Raw genomic sequence first — 18557 nt, forward strand, 5'->3', positions numbered from 1 at the left:
AAATGAGATATTTTAACTCCTCATTTGGGCTTCATAAAATCCCTACCTTCCATCAAAGCCCAGCCCAGGTGCCAGCTTCTACACAAGGCCTTTCATGATCCCTCCTGTAATTGGCACACCCTCTCTTTTGAAATTGGGACAGCTAGGTGGCTCTGTGGATAGAACGCCCACCCTGGAGTCAAGAGGATCTGAGTTCAAACCCAGCCTCAGACACTTACTAGCTGGGTGACCCTGAGCAAGTCGCTTAACCCAGTTTGCCTCAATTTCTTCATCTGTAAAGTGAGCTGGAGAAGGAAATGGCAAACCAAACCAATATCTCTACCAAGAAAACCCCAAAAGGGATCACGAAGACACAACTGAACAATAACTTTATTGAAATCGTTTTATGCTTACTTTTTATGGACTTTGTCTTACTTGCATACAGGCTTTCTGTACCTTCTTGCTAGAATGTAAGCTCCATGAGGCCAGGGACTGTTGTGTTTTTGTCTTGGTACCCAGTACCTAGCATCATGTTGTACATAATAGATTATTTAATAAGCATTTTAAAGAATTAGATTAAATTAATGTAATTGATTCTCTACTGTGGTAACTATTAGATTCCTACTTAATTCAACCACAGAGAACAAGAGCATAGGATCATAGCTTTAGCATTAGCGAGGACCTTGGAGGCCAGGAGTCCAATGACCTTAGCAGGGCTTCAGGAAATCATATTTATAAAACAATAACATCAATAACAAAAAACACGCTTAGCTCTGTTTCCTCTTCGGAGGAAGACAATGGGGACGAAGGAGTGGAAGTCTGCCTCCAAACTGGATTAGCACACAGAGGGAGAATTGTTCAGCACAGGCAGTAGGCAGGTGAGCCCACATTTAATCACCAAAGCCAAAGACCCATTTCTAAGCCTGCAATGTGTTCCAAATGGCAGGAGTTACAGTATAGAGATTTTCAGCAAAAGCCCTAAATTGGGAGCTGCATTTTTTCAAGGTTCCACTCAGTCACTTCTTGGAGCTCTTACTCCAGAAGGCTTTTCTAAGTAAAACCTAAATCAGGTGAGGGAAGGTTCAGAACTGTCAATAGCTCCTGCTGGACGATGTGGACGGATGAGTCACATCTACTGGAGGATGGGAAGGGGGAAGGGGGAGTTGATTGAGCTAAGAGGGCAAAAAAAAAAAATAGGCAGAACCCTTTGAAAAGGGAAGAGAAGAAACATTTGCTAAGCCCTTACTGTATGCCGGGCACTGTGCTAAATTCTTTACAAATATCTTATTTGGACCAGGAGTTGGCAGCTGGCCAAGATACGGCCATCTTGACTAACACACCTTTCTCAGATTTCTATTCAGTGACAAACACAACACCTTACACACAGAAGGTGCTTAATAATCCAGTTCAATGAGTATTTATAAAATCCCTGTTATGTGCACTAGTCACTGGAGATACAAAATGCTTGTGCTCAGGGAGGCTATTGGTGGGCCAACATGTCCATAGATGAGTGAATACTAAAAGTAGCTTCAAGAGGGAGAGAGTTTTAAGAGGAAGAAGATGGGTACTCCTGGGAAAGGCTTTTGTTCAAGTACTATAGGTCAGCTACTATTACTGTTGTGGTTGTTGTTATGAGGAACACCTGGGCTGAGCCTTGAAGGAAGCTTGGAGCTCTGGGGCAAGGGTGGGGATGGAGTGCCTGGTGGCAGCCTCTGCAGCAGCACAAACAGGGAGGCTGATCCATCGAGTTCAGGAAACACTTATTAGGCCAGTTTGACTGTTCCATACATTTCCCTCAGGGAGTAAGATGACTAAAGCCTGGAAAGGTAGATGGGAACTAGATGATGCAGGGTTTTAAGTGCTGGGCTTAGAGGAGTTTGGATTCTAGCCTCGAGGTGATAGGGAACCAAGGAGCAGTTCTGTGACTCTGGGTTTCTTTGAGTCCTCTGGGCCCATGACGGATGACACTTGCTAGGAGAGATCGAGTGGTGCCTTGGTGCCCATTCTGACAGGCTCCACTCAGCCTGATTGAAACCCAGACAAGCTTTCAAAGCCTGGTGTTGATTTGGGGGTGTGATCATGACTTAATGAGAGCATAGCCAGATTTGTTCTAAAGGAGCTCATTCTCATTCTTCTCATGTCCATTCCATCATTGCCTATCCGATATGCCAGGGCACAGATTAATGTGCTTTAATTTCACAGGAAATTAATCAGAATCTAAAAAGCCCATTTGAAAACATGAAATTAAAAAAAAATTAAAACCTCTTCCTTGGGATTTCGACTATAAAACTCCTTTCACAGCCTCCTACAGTGTTCTGAACGTGGTGAGCACCTAGTCAATGTTGACGACAGACTGATTGGCAAGTGATGGTGGCTTGAACATTGGATAGAGGGTTGGATTCAAGATGACCTCAGTTCAAATCCTGCCCTGGACACTTATATGCTGTGTGCTCCTATGCAAGTCACTTTTTTCAGTCTGTTTCCTCCTCATCTATAAAATGGGATAATAATAGCACCTATCTCACTGGGCGTTACGAGGATCAAATGAGTTAATACATGTAAAATGCTTTACAGACATTAAAATGCTACGTAAGTCCTGGATATCGTTCTTATATTCTGAGGGTCTAATGTCCTTTTCGAAAGGGTCCATTTCAATCCAACAAATACTTATTAAGGGTCTACCATGTACATGGCCTGGCACTGGTCTAGGACGTGGATGTACAAGAACAAAAATGAAACAGCCCTGTCCTCAGAGAGTTGACATTCTTCTAGAGAATTTAACATGCGAAGAGATCAGTATAAACAGGGAGGGGCAGTTAAGTGATGCAGTGGACAGAGTTGCTGGGACTGGAGTCAGGAGGACCTGAATTCAAATCCAGCCTGAGACACTTACTAGCTGTGAGACCCTGGGCAAGTCATTTCACCTTTTTTGCCTCAGTTTCCTCATCTGTAAAATGAGCTGGAGAAGGAAACGGCAAACCACTCCAGTATCTCTGCCAAGAAGACCCCAAATGGGGTCACGGAGAGTCAGACAGGACTGAAAGGACTGAATAACAAGCAACAACAAAGATAATGTGGGCTCTTCTGTGGACCATGATGTATGATGGACAAATAGACCCACTGAAGCTTTGCAGATCATTTGTGCTGTTTGTGTTTTCATCAGATGAAACATCTATGGGCTGGCAATTGGCAGCTTCGTTTGGGACAGGGCAGGTAATAGCTGAGGGTGCTGGTTAAAGTTCATTTCGCTTGTGATTTCAGAGTCAGGAAGGCAGCTCGTCTTCATGAGGACTTTTTTTTCCTCCAGTGAACAAAATAACTTGTTGCATTATCATGGTCTGGGCCGGCTCGGTCTGCTTCCTTCTTCCTCATCCACCTTCTTGTTAAAATAAGCCAGTGAGTGACCTTTGGAACAACAAGTCACATCTTTCTTTTTCAAGACTCTTTATAATTTGCTCATTTTATTTTTTCCCAATTAAATATAAAAATAATTTCAACCTTGGTTTCTTGCAATCTTGAGTTCCGTCAAGATGCTTTCGGATCAAATTCTTAAAAACTCAGTACTATTCATGACAGCCCCAAACACATGGGATTTTTCATCTTTGTTTCAAGTCATAAATAGAGCACGTTCAGCTTTTCAATAAAGGCCGTTTGGCTGAGTTGTGTGAAATGCGTAGGTGTTAGGCCTAAACGCTGACAGTGTTGTTACCATGCATGATTTAAAAGGACGTTTTCAATCTCCAGTCACCAGCCATGCAAGCTTATCTGTAGCTTTGCCGGCTGAGACACTGAACTCAACCTTCCTCTCCTGCCTCAAGGTTATGTTGTCTGTATTCTAGCTGAGGACATTATAAGCACCTGTAACCACAGGAAAGCAGTGGGCACGTCTCCACGGGGACCTCACAGTCTTTGACTCAATCGATTCTAACAAAGGAGACTGCAAACCTTAAACTCAGACTGACATTTCAGATCAAAAGCCCCAGACAATATTTTTGCAGGTGAAAATGTATCAGGGGCTTATAATATAGAACACTAGACAGTTATTAGAGTTAATCGTTATGTCTGGATATTCCCCATACAGATGATTCAGACCATCAAGACTTTAATTGAAAATGCTGATTCCGTCTACGAGAAGATCGTACAGTGTCAGAAGACGGGTAAGTGCCAGTTGGCTTCTCTGTCTTAATGATAATAATAATAATAATAAGGTTGTGGCCACTGTCCTGTGCATTGTCCAGAATACTGCGGTTTCTTATTTTTTAACTCCACCAAGAAATTTCAGAAGGAAATAAAACTATTTTGCATCTATGTGGAGGAGAATAGCAATCCTCTTCTCTCCCCTGAGTAGACACTGGCAAATCTTGAATTCGTGTTCCAGGATTTCCTGGTACATATTAAGGAAGGTAGGCCACCCACAGCTTGGCAGTGAATGGCCAAGAAGTGATAGCATATTAAAATAGAGTTCGGCAGCATTTGAACTCATTGCAACCTTTGCTAACTTCTTACCAAGGTTTCAAAGTTTGAAATACTATTGCATCTTCAAATGCTGATGTGATTGACTTGATGTTCAGACTTTGCCTTCTCATTCTCTACTGCAGATCTGGAAGACAAATGTGTAGGGAGTGTTGAACAGTGATAAATAAATCCGACTTCACTCTCCTATACCATAAACGTAACCTACCCAATTTCCATATTGTAAAAACTGAGGGGAGGGGTAGGATTGAGAAAGTTTGCCTAATCCAGGAAAAGCAAAAAGACTATTCTTTACATTTTAGGATTTTCTTTGCATTTTAAATTTTGCTTCAGGTGTCAACTTTTTAAAGATTCATTCTAATCAAAGGGTCAGTCAGCTAGCATGTATTAAGCACCTACTGTGTGCTGACCACTGACCAGAGCAGTAAAATCCCTAGTTTTTGTGTGGATTTGCTGTTGTCGTATGTAAGAATTCTGCTGCCTTTGAGGAGAAGGTGGTATGTTAACTAAGCCTGACTGGCTGCTGATGGCACGTGCTTTTAATCCCTGCTGCTTGAGGAGGCAACGCTTGGTGGATTGCTTGAGCTCCGGAGTTCTGAGCTGCAGGAAAGCCAAAGCTGATCTGGTGTCCTCACTAAGTCCGGCATAATTTTGGGGAGCCCTCAGGGAGTGACAGCTGCATAAGGAGGTTGAACCAGCCCAAGTGGGAAAAGTAGGGCAGGTTAAAGATTCTGCAACAGTCATTATTGGGACTGATTGTGAGTGGCTCTGTACTTCCAGTCTGGGTACAGTAGGAACATCCAGTCTGAAAACAAGAACAAAAATGAATCCTAAAACAAGCTTTTGTTACAACTCAGTGTTATGACAAATGAGATCGTTTCTTTAAAGCACTGAGCACAGTGCTTGGGCCATCATAGGTGCTCTATAACTCTATAACTGTCAGCTATTATTAACTACAATTATTATTATTAACTGAGGATTTAGAGCTGTAAAAGGGACCTTTGATGTTCAGTCATTACTCTTCATGAACTCATGGATTTACTTGTCTGTGGGATTTTCTTGGTAAAGATATAGACGTGGTCTGCCACTTCATTCTCCAGTGTGTCCACATTTTGCAGATGCAGAACTGAGACAAACAGGGATTAAGTGACTTGCCCAGGGTCATACAGCTAGTGTCTGAGGCCAGATTTGAACTCAGATCTTCCTGGTTCCGAGCCCCACATCGGTTCCCCATAAGGGACCTTTTTGTTGTCATTGTTGCTGAGTCATTTCAGTCATGTCTGATTCTCTGTGACCCTTTTCCTGCCAAAGATACTGGAGTGGTTTGCCATTTCCTTCTCTAGCTCATTTTACAGATGAGGAACTGAGGCAAACAGGGTTCAGTGACTTGTCCAAGGTCACATAGTAAGTGTCTTAGGCTGGATTTGAACTCAGAACTTCCTGACTCCAGGCCCAGAGCTCTATCCATTGCCCCACCTAGCTGCCCATCTCTTAAGTGAATGGAGGCAGAGGGACTGGTGTGGAGGTGGTTAGAATTGTCTGGGCAGAAGGTAATAAAGGGTTCTGGGTTAGCTCTGACCCCAAGGGAGGAGGCCAAGGAGCCCATGACCTTCTAGGACGTGGCCATGGACTTTACCCAGAGGGAGTGGGGGTGCCTGCAGCCCACCCAGAAAGCCCTGTACTGGGATATGACACTGGAGAACTTTAAGAACCTGGTGTGCCTGGGCCTCACATTCTCCAAGCCCTGTGTGATCTGCCAGCTGGAGCAGGGAGACGCTCCCTGGGGACCAGAGGGTGATGCCCCGAGAATTGACGATGCAGATCAGGAGAGTAAGGCAGAAACCAAACAATCATTTCCCAAGCTGGGCTTACATGTGGAAAAGTCATCCCAGAAGAGACTCACAATGGATGGTCTTTGTGGCTCGGAGTTGGACAGAGCCTGGAAATACAGAACTAGGTTATAAAGTCAGCAGAACAAAGGGGAGAAACCTCACGAATGTAATGAATGTGGGAAAGGTTTTCATTGGAACACACATCTAGTTCAACATCAACGAGTTTATACTGGAGAGAAACCTTATAAATGTAATGAATGTGAGAAGGCCTTCTGCCAGAAGACACAACTTACTTAGCATAAGCAAATTCATACTGGATAAAAACCTTAGGAATATAATGAATGTGGGAAGGCCTTCCGTTGGAAGACACAACTTAGTCAACATCAGAGAATTCACACTGGAGAGAAACCTTATGAATGTAATGAATGTGGGAAGGTTTTCTGTCATAATATGCAGCTTACTCAATATCAAAGAATTCACACTGGAGAGCAACCTTATGAATGTCCTGAATGTGGGAAGACTTTCTGTCAGAACACACATCTTACTGAGCATCAGAGAATTCATACTGGAGAGAAGCTTTATGAATGTGATAAATGGGGGAAGGCCTTCAGTTGGAGCACACAACTTACTGGACATCAGAGAATTCATAGTGAAGATAAACCTTACGAACATAATGAATGTGGGAAGACCTTCTGCTAAAGCAGAGAAATCATTCTGGCCCCTTCCCTTTTCTCTTCCGCAAAGAAACAGCCTCTTGATTTTGTACCTACCCTTCCTTTACCACAGATTGAGCAGAACAACAGAAGCTTCTCATTCTTTCTTTCTTCCTAATGATTGGTCAGGGGTGCAGAGGCCTAGACCCACTCTCCTTGAGTCTCCTCTGTCTCTCCCTAGCCCTCTCCCACTCTCTCTTTGTCTCTCCATCTCTCTCCGTCCTTCTCCCTTCCCTTCAGTGCTCCTACGTCTCTCCACTTTACTCCCCCATTTGTCTCTTGACTTATCCTCCCTCTCCTTCTTTTCTTACTCTCTTTCCTTCTACTATTGCCATGGCAATTGTAGGCCTACTGATTTAGGACAGGTATTGATTGAAATCTACTGTAGACCCCTTTACAGGGGAAAAAACAATGAGGGTCCTGAATGTTTAGGATTATTGCTAAGGATTCTCTTTTAAATGTTCAGTCATTTATCATAGGTTCATGTCACTGAGTTGAGAATGCCCCTGTAGTCTCTTTGCTGGTGATTTCCATTAAATACCATTCCTAAGAGCAAAAAAAAAAAAGGTAATAAAGGTTTGCGTGGCAGCATTGGGGATGGAAAGGAAGAGATAGCAGCACACCTAATTTAATCTGCTGACTTCCTTCCTTAGCATTTGCTCATCACTGCCTCTGTCATCTTTCATTTTTTTCAGCACTTCTTTAAATATTTTTTCCAATTACATGTAAAATCTATTTTTAACATTTAAAAAAAAAGTTGAGTCCCAAATTCTCTCCCTCCCTTCCTCCCCTCCCTCTGCCTCATCTTTTTAAAACATATATATATATATTTTTGTTGTTGTTGTTGTTCTAAACTTTGACAAACACCAACAAACATGAATGTTTCTAAATACAAAGAAGAGTAGAAAAACACAAAACAGCAACCCTCTATTCCTTGAAACTTGGGTTTCTGTTTTGCTTTGGTTTGGTTTCTAAGTATACAGTAAATTCAGAGGCAGCTGTGTCATGAAGGGTAGAGCACTGGTATCAGAGCCACAGAGATCTGGGTTCATATCCTGACTCTGACACCTACTAGCTCGTTAACCCAGGGCCATGCTCAAGGTAACTCTTGAAAGCAAAATTGCAGTGAAGGCCCCCAGCTACATTCCTAGAGGCAGTGTTCTCATCCTGGGGTTCCCAGCAAAATCACAGGTCTGGTCTCTATCCCAATAAGTTCAATTCATATTTGGCTTGGAAAGAGAAAATCAGATGGGATATGATTGTTGTTCAGTCATGTCTGAGTCTTCATGACCCCATTTGGGGTTCTCTTGGCAAAGATACTGGAGTGATTTGCCATTTCTTTCTCCAGCTTACTTTACAGATGAGGAAACTGAGGCAAACAGGGTGAAGTAACTTGCCCAGGGTCATACAACTAATAAGCGTTTGAGGCCAGGTTTGAACTCAGATCCCAGCACCTTATCGACTGAGCCATCTTGTCTCCTGGGATATGATAGCTGTCTTCAAATATTTGAAAGGCTGTCACTTGGAAATGAGACTATATTCATTCTGTTTGTCCCAAGAGGGTCTAACTAGGAGCAAAGAGTGAGGGTACGGAGAGGGTTTTCGGACAGCTAGATGACACAGTGGATAATCAATCAATCAACATTTATTAAACACCTACTTTATGCCAGGTACAGTGCTAAGTGCTAGGCCTGTAGTCAGGAAGATATGAATTCAAATCCAGCCTCAGACACTTACTTGCTTTGTGTCCCTGGGCAAGTCTCTTATCTTCTATTTGCCTCAGTTTCCCCATCTGTAAAATGGGGATAATAGCACCTACCTCCCAGAATCATTGTGAGAATTGAATGAGATCATATTTGTAAAGTGCTTTGTAAACCTTAAATTGCTAAATAAATAGATATGATAAATAATAAATGCTAGTTACTATTATTGTTGCTATTAAATTGCAATAAGGCTTGATGTAAGAGAAAACTTAAACAGTCCCAAAGAGGAATGAGGCTCCTCCCTCTTTGAAGATTTTTAAGCAAAGACTGGATGACCACAAGCCAGTACCTTGGACCAGATTTCCACCGAGGTACATTCTGCCTCTGAAATTCAATAGCTCTGTGATTTCAATATTCTTTTGTCTTCCTCCCTCATGGGTCATATGTTGTATTTGGGGGGGACGCCTCTAAAGAGGCTGTTCTATCCCAGAGGTTGCTGCCCAAGACTGTAGGTTACTGGCAGTGCCAAAATTCATGGGTCTCCCTGGCTGGCTTGGGGGAGGGGAGGGTTAAGAAACCGCCTGAGAGATCAGAAACACTCTTTAGGTTTCACAGTTGCTGTTGTGGGCCTGCCTGCCTACACAGCCCTTCTGTTATCCTGAGCATTTATTTTAAAGACTCCTGATCTTTTGTTTCTTGTGTTTATAGTTACCGGCAAGGACGAGTCATTAGTCATATCAAGAAATGCTAATTTGTGTCAGAAAAAAAAGCTGGTTCAAAAGGGATTTGCACCAGATTCTTAACTGTAATTCTATCAGCAAAGCTTTAATCTGGAAATTACAATGACGGAAATGCAAAGCACCCTAGGAGAGAGGGTTATTTTTAGCTTCCTTTTTAACTTTTAAAAGCCAATTCATCTGCAGTTTACACAAAGGTTCCAGAGGTCGATACTCACGGTAACTCAGGCTGAGCAAACGCTGGCCATACAGGACCCCAAGCTCATGTGTGGCTTAAGGCTAATGTCCATCTGGAGGAAGAGGAACAGGGATGTAATTGGCCTTTAGAAATGATAATATCGATGCTATTAGACAACAACCTCCTTGAGAGCACAGACTAGGGTGTTCCCCCCCCCCCTTTATTTGTATCTCTGTTGCTTAGCACAGTGGTTGGCATATAGTAGGCGCTTAATAAATCCTTGACATGACTGGTATAAAGTAGAGATCACTGGAGATGAATTAAGTGAGAGATAGATAGATAGCATGGTGTTAGGGTATTCTGGAAGAAGTGCCACTTTGGGAGTTAGAGGTCCCGGGTTTGAATCATACTACCTGTAAGACCATGGACATAACACTTGAAACTTTTAGGGCCTCAGTTTCTCATCTCTAAAACAAGAGGGCTGGACTCCATGGCATTTAAGGACTCTTCTACCTCTAAATCGTTGGCACTGTGCTTGAGTAAGGTTGCTCCTGGACAGTGGTATGCTGATTAATGTTTAACAACTAGCTCTCAGTGTGTGTGGACGGAGGAATGTACGTATGACACACTTTTAAGTTTAATCTGCCTCACTAATATTTTCTCCATTGCTTTCTTAAATCAAAGCCATCAATAAAACAATAAATCAAGCTCTGATTTGTAGCATTTGCCAATTTCCAAGGTGGAAATGCTCATATATAAAATAGAACAATTGGCTCCTGCCAGCCTGTTGAAATTGGCTCCAACAGACTCCTGCTCCTGGGCATATAGAAACGCAAGCCAGGAGACTGGAGATTCCAGATGGTGACGCTGAGGGAAGAAAGGAAGAAGGTTGGGTTGAGTCGTGATGGAATTTGGGATTTTTTCTAAAAATGTGTAGAATGCAGAAATTCTATGGGCATAACATCAGGTAATCCGTCAATAAATATCAAGGAAACGATTGACTCGAGGTTCAACTGCCTCTGAGGAGAGAGGTTTTAATCTGATACTGTTAGAGGGAAAAGTTGATATTGGCATCCAAAAAAGGAACTAATTTCCTTAGTGATAATGAGAGTTAAGAAATATAAAGAGGAAAGGCCACTCATTGCATCTTTGTTATCAACCCCACAGTGCCTAACACTGTGCTGTACATCTGGGTTGGGAGTAAGGGTAGACTTGGAAAGGGAACTAGAAACAATGGTAAATTCCTGTGTGATCATGAGCCAAAACAAACTAAATGACTATGAGTCTTTGACTCACCTAATTGGCATCCAGTTTACATCCCCAATAGCCAATCAGTCGATATTAAGTACCTATTATGTGCCAGCCATTGTGCTAATCCAGATCATTGTAAGAAAGTAATTAGTGCATGTGAGATGACTGGGCTAACTGACTTTTGTCAGGAGGCTCCCCTTCTTCCCATGGCATCACACTCCTTGATGGAAGGGGCTATGGAATCACTCATTCTGTGATACGTCAGAAAGCTTGGCTCCTGCCCCCCTGGAAGAGGAGCCATTCCGTGGTGATCAAGAATGACTGCTGAAAAAAAGAATTTCAGAGTTTCAGGAAGCCAGCATCTCTTTCAGGAGTCCACAGGACGCACTAAGTTTGCCTGGAATCAGGATCGAAAATGAATTTTGGCCCAAAGATATGAGTTCAGGTTTAGATGTGCAGAATGGGTAGTGCCAGTGGGACAGCTGAGTTGTCTGCTAGATGGCTAGTAGACAATTGAAGATTGGACCTAGAAAACAGAGCTATGGATTGGGGAATTAATTGTATAAAGATAATTTGTAAGCAGATAAGATTGTAAGCTCCTTGTGGGCAGAGACTGTTTTCCTTTTTATTAATTGTATTCCCAGCACTTTGAAATGTGTATTGGATTGGATAATAATAATAGCTAACATTTACATAGCACTTTAAGGTTTCCTTGATACTTTACAAATGTTATCTTATTTGGTCCTTATAACATTCCTAGAGTCAGGAAGACCTGAGTTCAAATGTGACCTCAGATACTAGCTGTGTGACCCTGGGCAAGTCACTTAACTCCATTTTCCTCAGTTTCCTCATCTGTCAAATGAGCTAAAGAAGGAAATAGCCAACCATTCCAAAACCCCAAAAGAGATCACGAAGATTCAGACATAACTGAAAAAAAAGACTAAAACAACAAGGTACTATTATTTCTGCCATCTTATAGGTTAAGTGTCTTGCACACAATCACACAACTGTTAAGGACCTGATGCAGGATTTGAACTCAGGTCTTCCTGATTCCAAGTCCAGTACTCTATACACAAACCACCTAGTTGCCTCTATGGTAATGGGGGAAATCATCTTTGGGAGAGGGAGAGTCCTGAAGGCTGAAGACACAAGGAGGAGCAGTTATAGATTGGAGGAGATCCAGGCATCTGCCACGTCCTAGAGGAAAAGAATGAGAATTTTGAGAAGGCGAGGGTTCCCTCAGATGCTGCAGAGAAGTCTCGGAGAATTGATATTAATAACAAGGACAGAATCTCACAGATGGAAAGGACCGCAGAGATCAGCATCTGCAACAAGCATTCTGTGCCTCTCCCTAGCTGAAGCCTTCCAGAGGTGGGGCACCCGCTACCTTGTGAGGCAGACTGTTCTGTTTGGGGATGGCGCAGATCCCTGGGGCGTCATTTCATATAAGGAGCTGAAAGCCTCCTCCCTACAACTCCTGCCCTTTGCTCCTAGCCCCCATGGTCTGGTCATTTGATTTAATGACAAGAAGATTGTGCTTTGAGAATGCCATTCCAGGAGGGTGGTGAGAATAAAAGCCCCGTTACAGAGAACTACGGAGGGAGAAGGATGAAGGGGAAATTGAGACCCTGAGTACAGACCATCCGTTGAAGGCTTGTCATGGAAAGAATGGAGAAAATAAGATGCATGAAGATTAAACTCAGCTCAGTCTTCATTCCTTTTTTAATACTCTGAATGTCACCCTTTTTTCCCATACATTTTCTAAATTCCAGTCCCTCTTCCTACCTGTTTACTTTTGAACTAAATGGAATAAGAAATAGGGACTAGATCTGTAATTTAATTGGTATAGAGAGCTTCTAATGCGGATACTCCCTCCACCAAGGCAGGTTGGCACCTTCTCTGAGACTTAGAGGCTGAGAGGGTCACTTAGAGCCATGAGAGGGCGTGTGATTTGCCCAGGGTCACACAGCCAGACTGAGCTGAGACTTGGGTCTTGCTGATGTCGCACTCTCTGCTATCTGATACTGCCTCTCTCTTCTTTGGAAATTGGCCCATAAGAATACTCAGTCATACTTGGAGATAGGAAGTTTGACTCATGAGAGGGAGAGGGTGAGAAAATAAACCAATGTGGGAAATGGGGGCCGTGTGTTTTCCCCCTAATCAGGCCCAGGCTTGCCAATATCTTTATCCCAGTCCTACTCACCCATCTCTACCTTCCATACACCTAAAAACCCATTTCTTTCATCTACTTCCATTGAGTTTTTTCAACAACTCAATGAAATTCCATGTCATCTGAGCTTGTTAAAGAAAACTTTTGATTTCTACTAGTATTGAAAGTGTGTTGTGCTTTATTCCATACATTTTTTGGAAAGTCTATTCAGAAAACCAATCAGAAATGATTTTTCTACTAGCCTTTCCCACAACTTGGTACACAGGTAGTTTTATAAAAAGAAAGGAAATTAGTTCCTCCTAAGGCCTCCAATTTGGGGAGGGAACCAATTAACTTTCATTCTCCTAAAGATTCTTCTTCTGACTTTCAGGACTTGGGTACCAAGCAGGTACCTTCTCCACCTCACCCTTGTTCAGCTTCCTTTAGTAGGTTAGAATATAAGCTCTTTGAGGGCAAGAACTTTCTTTCTTTTTGCTTGTACTTGTAGTCCCAGCACTTACAGCAATGCCTGGCATACTGTAGATGCTTGATAAATGCTTGTCCTTTCGCCTTGCAGCATGCTCATTACTATGTCATCAGTATGAACTGGCATTTATCATGAATGACAATATTTTCAAAGGAGTTGTTAGACTTAATACCCCTTTTGGCTACACGAATCTGTAACCCTAAGATGCCTTTTTTCCACTAGAAAAAAAAAAGCTGAAAGAAGGAATCTTTTTATCATGTCAGAACATGGTAGGGGAGAAATAAATCCAGAAGAGGATCAGAGTCCAAACAAGATGTATCAGGCCATCTTAGATTGTTTAATTTTCCTGATACAGTTGGGAGGTGCATATCAGGAAAGGGCCCCTTTAATTCCTCCAAAGTGAAATTCATGTTTGGACCCCATTCTGATAATTTCTGACCCTTGTTACCTGAATCGACCTCTGGTGTCTTTTCCTACTCTAAATCTGTGGTCCTATTATCTTGGGTCTGTTTTATTAAAGAACGTGTTGAGTTTCCAGAAAGGCTTGAGACATACAAATTACCTGGAAGATGGTGTAGGAGAAGAAAGAATCACTTTCTGCCAATCCATCAGAGCCAGTGCTGTGGAATTGGTTAATTTCTGGACTCTGCCTCATCCATCCAGGTTCAACTTATTTGTTTGAGAGATCTGGATTAGCTATTCGGTTGCATGTGAAGCAGGATTTAACAGCTCAAAACCAATCTTAAAATAATCTGCCCTTCCTTGATGCCAAAATTGTTTTGGAAGCCAGCCAAGAAAGAGACTGGAGCTACAAGAAAAAAGTAATTAGGAACTTTACTATTTTCTTTGGAATTATGGTAGTAAACCTCACACAATAGCCCACCCAAATGCTCAACAACTTGATCATCTTGGCAAATTGTGTGGGACTTAAAGGTGGCATATTTTAATAGATGGTACATGGGTGTCTATTCTGTAGCAGAGCCTGCTGTTGTAGAGACCTCCATATAGTTGTTTTTGTTTTTAAACTTGGGGTAGGGTCAAATTTTCATATATTCAGCATTTTCTCCAAGATCTGTTCATATTCACCATTTGAAAGGCTTTCCAGTTCATATTTTGTGTCTATTTTTGCATCTTTGAAATGTGTGATAAGTGAGATTTTTAGAAAGGCAAAGGAAAATTTTCATTGGGGAAAAAAATGATTTCACATATATTAAAGTGTGAGGCCAACATGTCTCCTTCCTGAGATATATTAGTAACTCAGCTTCTAATAGAAACATTTTTTGAAGAGTTGCTCCGTCTGTGTATGTGTGTGCATATATATATATACAAAGAGAGAGAGAGAGATATGCATCTCTATATATCTCTATATATATATATATATACACACACACACACGTGTGTGTGGGTTACTGTATTTAGACTTGATGGAACAAATTCCGATGAGAGTGTTTGAAAGGTCATTTTTGCTCTGTGTTTGGCAAGACTAAACAATTTTAGTTTAAAGACAGAAAGAGGGGTAAAATGTAGTTCTGACTGGTCTTGCTCCCTTTGGGAGCAAAGGTCTCTTTCTCCTGCCTTTGCCAAGTACAATAGGTGACATTTTAATAGATTATGTGGCTTTTGATGCCCAGTGACAGCCTCTGGTCTCTCATGGGAAGTATCTCAGGGCAATAAAAGCATCAGCCATCAGGATTGTGAGTGCTGCTTGTTACATTCTCTTACAGCTGGTCTCGATTGTAAATAGACTTCAAGAATACTCTGGCTGCTAATGTGCCTCATTAATTTAATTATGTCATTTTGCAAAATTTGCAGCTCCTCAGCAATGATCAATTTTCATAAAACTTAATATTTCATTTATAAGCTCACAGACAGACTTGAATTAATGTCATTAATTTCAAACCCTCCCCCCAAAAAGAAAACCCTTAAAGTATTGTTTAAAGTACATGATATTTCTCAATAATTTTAAAATATATATATATAACAAAAGCCTACATCTACAAAAAAGACCCCAGTGGTTTAGACTCTCAGACACAGAGTGGGAAGATGTCACCTTCCCAAAGCAAGTTTAGCAATTTTGAAAAATTTTGGTGAAGTAAATGCTTTCATTTGAACAAGCATGGTTTAGGAATTTAAGAGAGCAAAGTTAAATGATCTGTCTGGCATCTCTCTCAGACTCTTGACTTTAGCTTCAAGGTGATGAGTTTTTCAGGACGAGTCTGATCTTCTGGGGAAGTTGGAGTGGACTCAAAGCTGGAATGGACCTCAGAGCCATAAGACCCACCACCTTCATTCTACATATGAAAGTAAAGCCCAGGGACGTTAGTGACTTGTCCAAGACCACACAACTTGTTAAGGGTCAAAGCTGAGATTTGAACTCGTATCTTTTGACTCTTAAGTCCAGTATGTTTGCCACTGCCTCTGTTTATTCTTCTTTGGTTTCTGAAGTCTCTATCGCCTATTCTGCTGCTGTCTGGAGCCAAAAAGACCTGGGTTCATCAGCCTCTGATGCTTACTAGCTTCATGGTCATTAGCATGTCACAATCTCCATCTGTAAAATGAGGATAATAATAACTGTAGTCAGTCATCTAGCACTTATTAAGCACCTACTATGTGTCAGGCACAGTGCTAAGATACAAAGAAAAACAAAAGACAGGGCCTGCCCTCAGGGAGCTTACAGTTTACTGGAACTGCTGAGAGGATCAAAAGAGATTATAATTGCTTTGCTAACTTCAAAGTGTTTTGAGCAGAGGACATGAAGGTCAGCTATTCTTTTTATTCTCAGTCCTGCCAGGTGGGGCAGGAAAGAAGTTCAGTGACTGGCCCGAGGTCATGTGGCCAGAGCTGGGATTCAAACCCAGGTCTTCCTGACTGAGTCTTGTGCTTTGTCTTAGGCTGCCTTCCAATATGATAAGAAGAGCATGTAATTATTTTCTTTAAACAATTAACTTCAAGGCAACAAGTTATCGGTGTCTGTAACCCTTCAGAAAAAATACACGTATGTGGAGGGAAATTGTTGCTGTGATATTTAGAAGACATTAATATAGAAACAAACAATGAAATATTTCAGTGGGTTGGGGGAGGGAGAGCCAATGGGGATAACACACGTTCCCGCCTCGGCATTCAGCAAGTTTGTATTATTGAACTGGAGGCTTTTGGAGCCTCTGGCTGCCATCTTTAAACACCAGCAAGAAGAACGATTAGCATGTTGCCACCTCCCGCCCATGCCTTTCACTATCCCCACACAGTGGTTTTTAGGTCAAGTCTAAGCAGGAAACATTTATTCCGCCCATACTGTGCTAAGTGCTTGGGTTATAAATGCAAGCAGAAAGGGAAGATTCCTGCCCTCCGAGAGCTTATGTTTTAATTGGAGCTCCTCCCATCTCCAGTACTGTGACCCAAGACCCTACATCGACTTCTTGCTTGGACAGAAGCTGTCTGCAAAACTAGTCTCCTTGCTTCCTTTCACTTTTCTTCCTTTCTCTTCCCTCTTCTACTCCAGACCATCTGACACTCCATTGACATCTTGTGGACCCAAAAGACCTGGGTTCAAGTGCCTCCTCTGATTTGGGCAAGTCCTTTAACCTCCTTCAGCTCCACAGCCAGGTTACATTAGTCAGCCTCTGAGGTCCTTTCCAGGTCTACATCTACAATCCTGTGATCTCCTATGCATTCAGCTAAAATGAACTACTTAATTTCCTGCCTCCATGCCTTTGTGCATGGCATTCCTTCTACCTAACATACCTTCCTCTTATATCCCACCTGTAAAAAGCATATTCATCCTTTAAGGGCCAGCTCAAATGCCCCATCCTCCACAAATCCTTTTCTAGTCACTCCATTAACTGACTCCTACCCAGATCATTAACCCTCCCATCATTGGTTGTATTTTATGCAGAGGAAGCCCCTGAAGAATTTTGAAGGAGGGAGGCAACTGATTTCTCCCCTAATCCACCATGCAGAATTCTTGTGAAGCCATTTCTACTAAGTTCTCTTAAATGCCTTGCAGAGGGAAGCCTTCTACTCAGATGCAGGGAATGGAAAAGGGCTCCCTGCTATTCCTTTGATGTGAATTTCCAGTGTCTTTGTTTCTTAGTTACCCAAAGCTTCATTTTCCTCTTGTAGGTGATGGGCCAATGGCCTCTTGTTGCTTTGGGGGAGGGGGATAGCTGTCTAATAGCCTTGATGTAAATCCCCAGTGGGATTTCACATATTTTTAGGAATTTCAGCTTGAAAAGAGGGCAGGAGAGGATGCATTCACTTTATCCACTAAGACTTTTTGGTGCTTAGTTAGTTAGTGAATAAGGTTTTAACACTATTTTCTATCCATCGGAATCTACCCATGAAATCTTCCCCATATAGGATCTGTTTCATAGGACCAGAGAGGGATTCTAGAAGCCATCAAAGCCAACCTCTTCATTTTATAGATGAAGAAACTGAGGCACAGAAAGGTTAGGGTGACATGGATCACACAGCATTGAAAGTAGAATTTGAACCCAAGACCTCCTGACTCTAAGTCACTCTTCTACAAAAAAACTTTTTTTGATCCCCTGGCTGCTTCCCCTCTTCTCACCCCAGGCAACTTATTTATTTTTTGTATGTAGTATGTGTGTCTATGTATGTATATATATGTGTATACATACACACATACATTTTTTCTACCACCATAGAATACAGGTTCCATGAGGGCATGGACTGCATCAATTGTTTTTGTATCTCAGTGTCTGGCACCACAATATATGTGTAATAAATCCTTGTTTGGTTGAATTATTCCCCCTGCAGAGGTTGCTTCATAATTGCATTCTAAAATAGCATCATAGTTTAGATGCTTTCTCCTGTTATTATTTTAACAACATAGCAGTTATGGTTACATGTCATTAAAATTAATTCTAAATTATTCAGCAAATAGCTATTTAGCACCTACCATGTGCAAAGGATTGTGCTTGGTAGACTCTGGGAGAGACCCAGAGTTTGAATGTGACAAAGTCTCTGCCCTCATAAAATGTATTTTCTGGTGTGTGTGTGTGTGTGTGTGTGTGTGTGTGTGTGTGTGTGTGTGTG

General features: G+C 41.9%; 1 protein-coding gene across 3 annotated transcripts in view; it reads left to right on the forward strand.

The window, feature by feature from the left end:
- PLCL2 (phospholipase C like 2) overlaps positions 1–18557 on the forward strand; it is a 323803-nt gene that overhangs the window by 268702 nt on the left and 36544 nt on the right. For all 3 annotated transcript variants that reach the window (XM_027872451.1, XM_027872449.1, XM_027872450.1), the window contains exon 5: positions 4061–4136. In XM_027872451.1, coding sequence (XP_027728252.1) covers positions 4061–4136 — 76 coding nt within the window. The remainder of the gene's footprint in view (positions 1–4060; positions 4137–18557) is intronic.

The sequence above is a fragment of the Vombatus ursinus genome, unplaced genomic scaffold, assembly GCF_900497805.2.
Source record: "Vombatus ursinus unplaced genomic scaffold, bare-nosed wombat genome assembly UNPS02014799.1, whole genome shotgun sequence".
In the NCBI taxonomy this organism is placed as follows: domain Eukaryota; kingdom Metazoa; phylum Chordata; class Mammalia; order Diprotodontia; family Vombatidae; genus Vombatus; species Vombatus ursinus.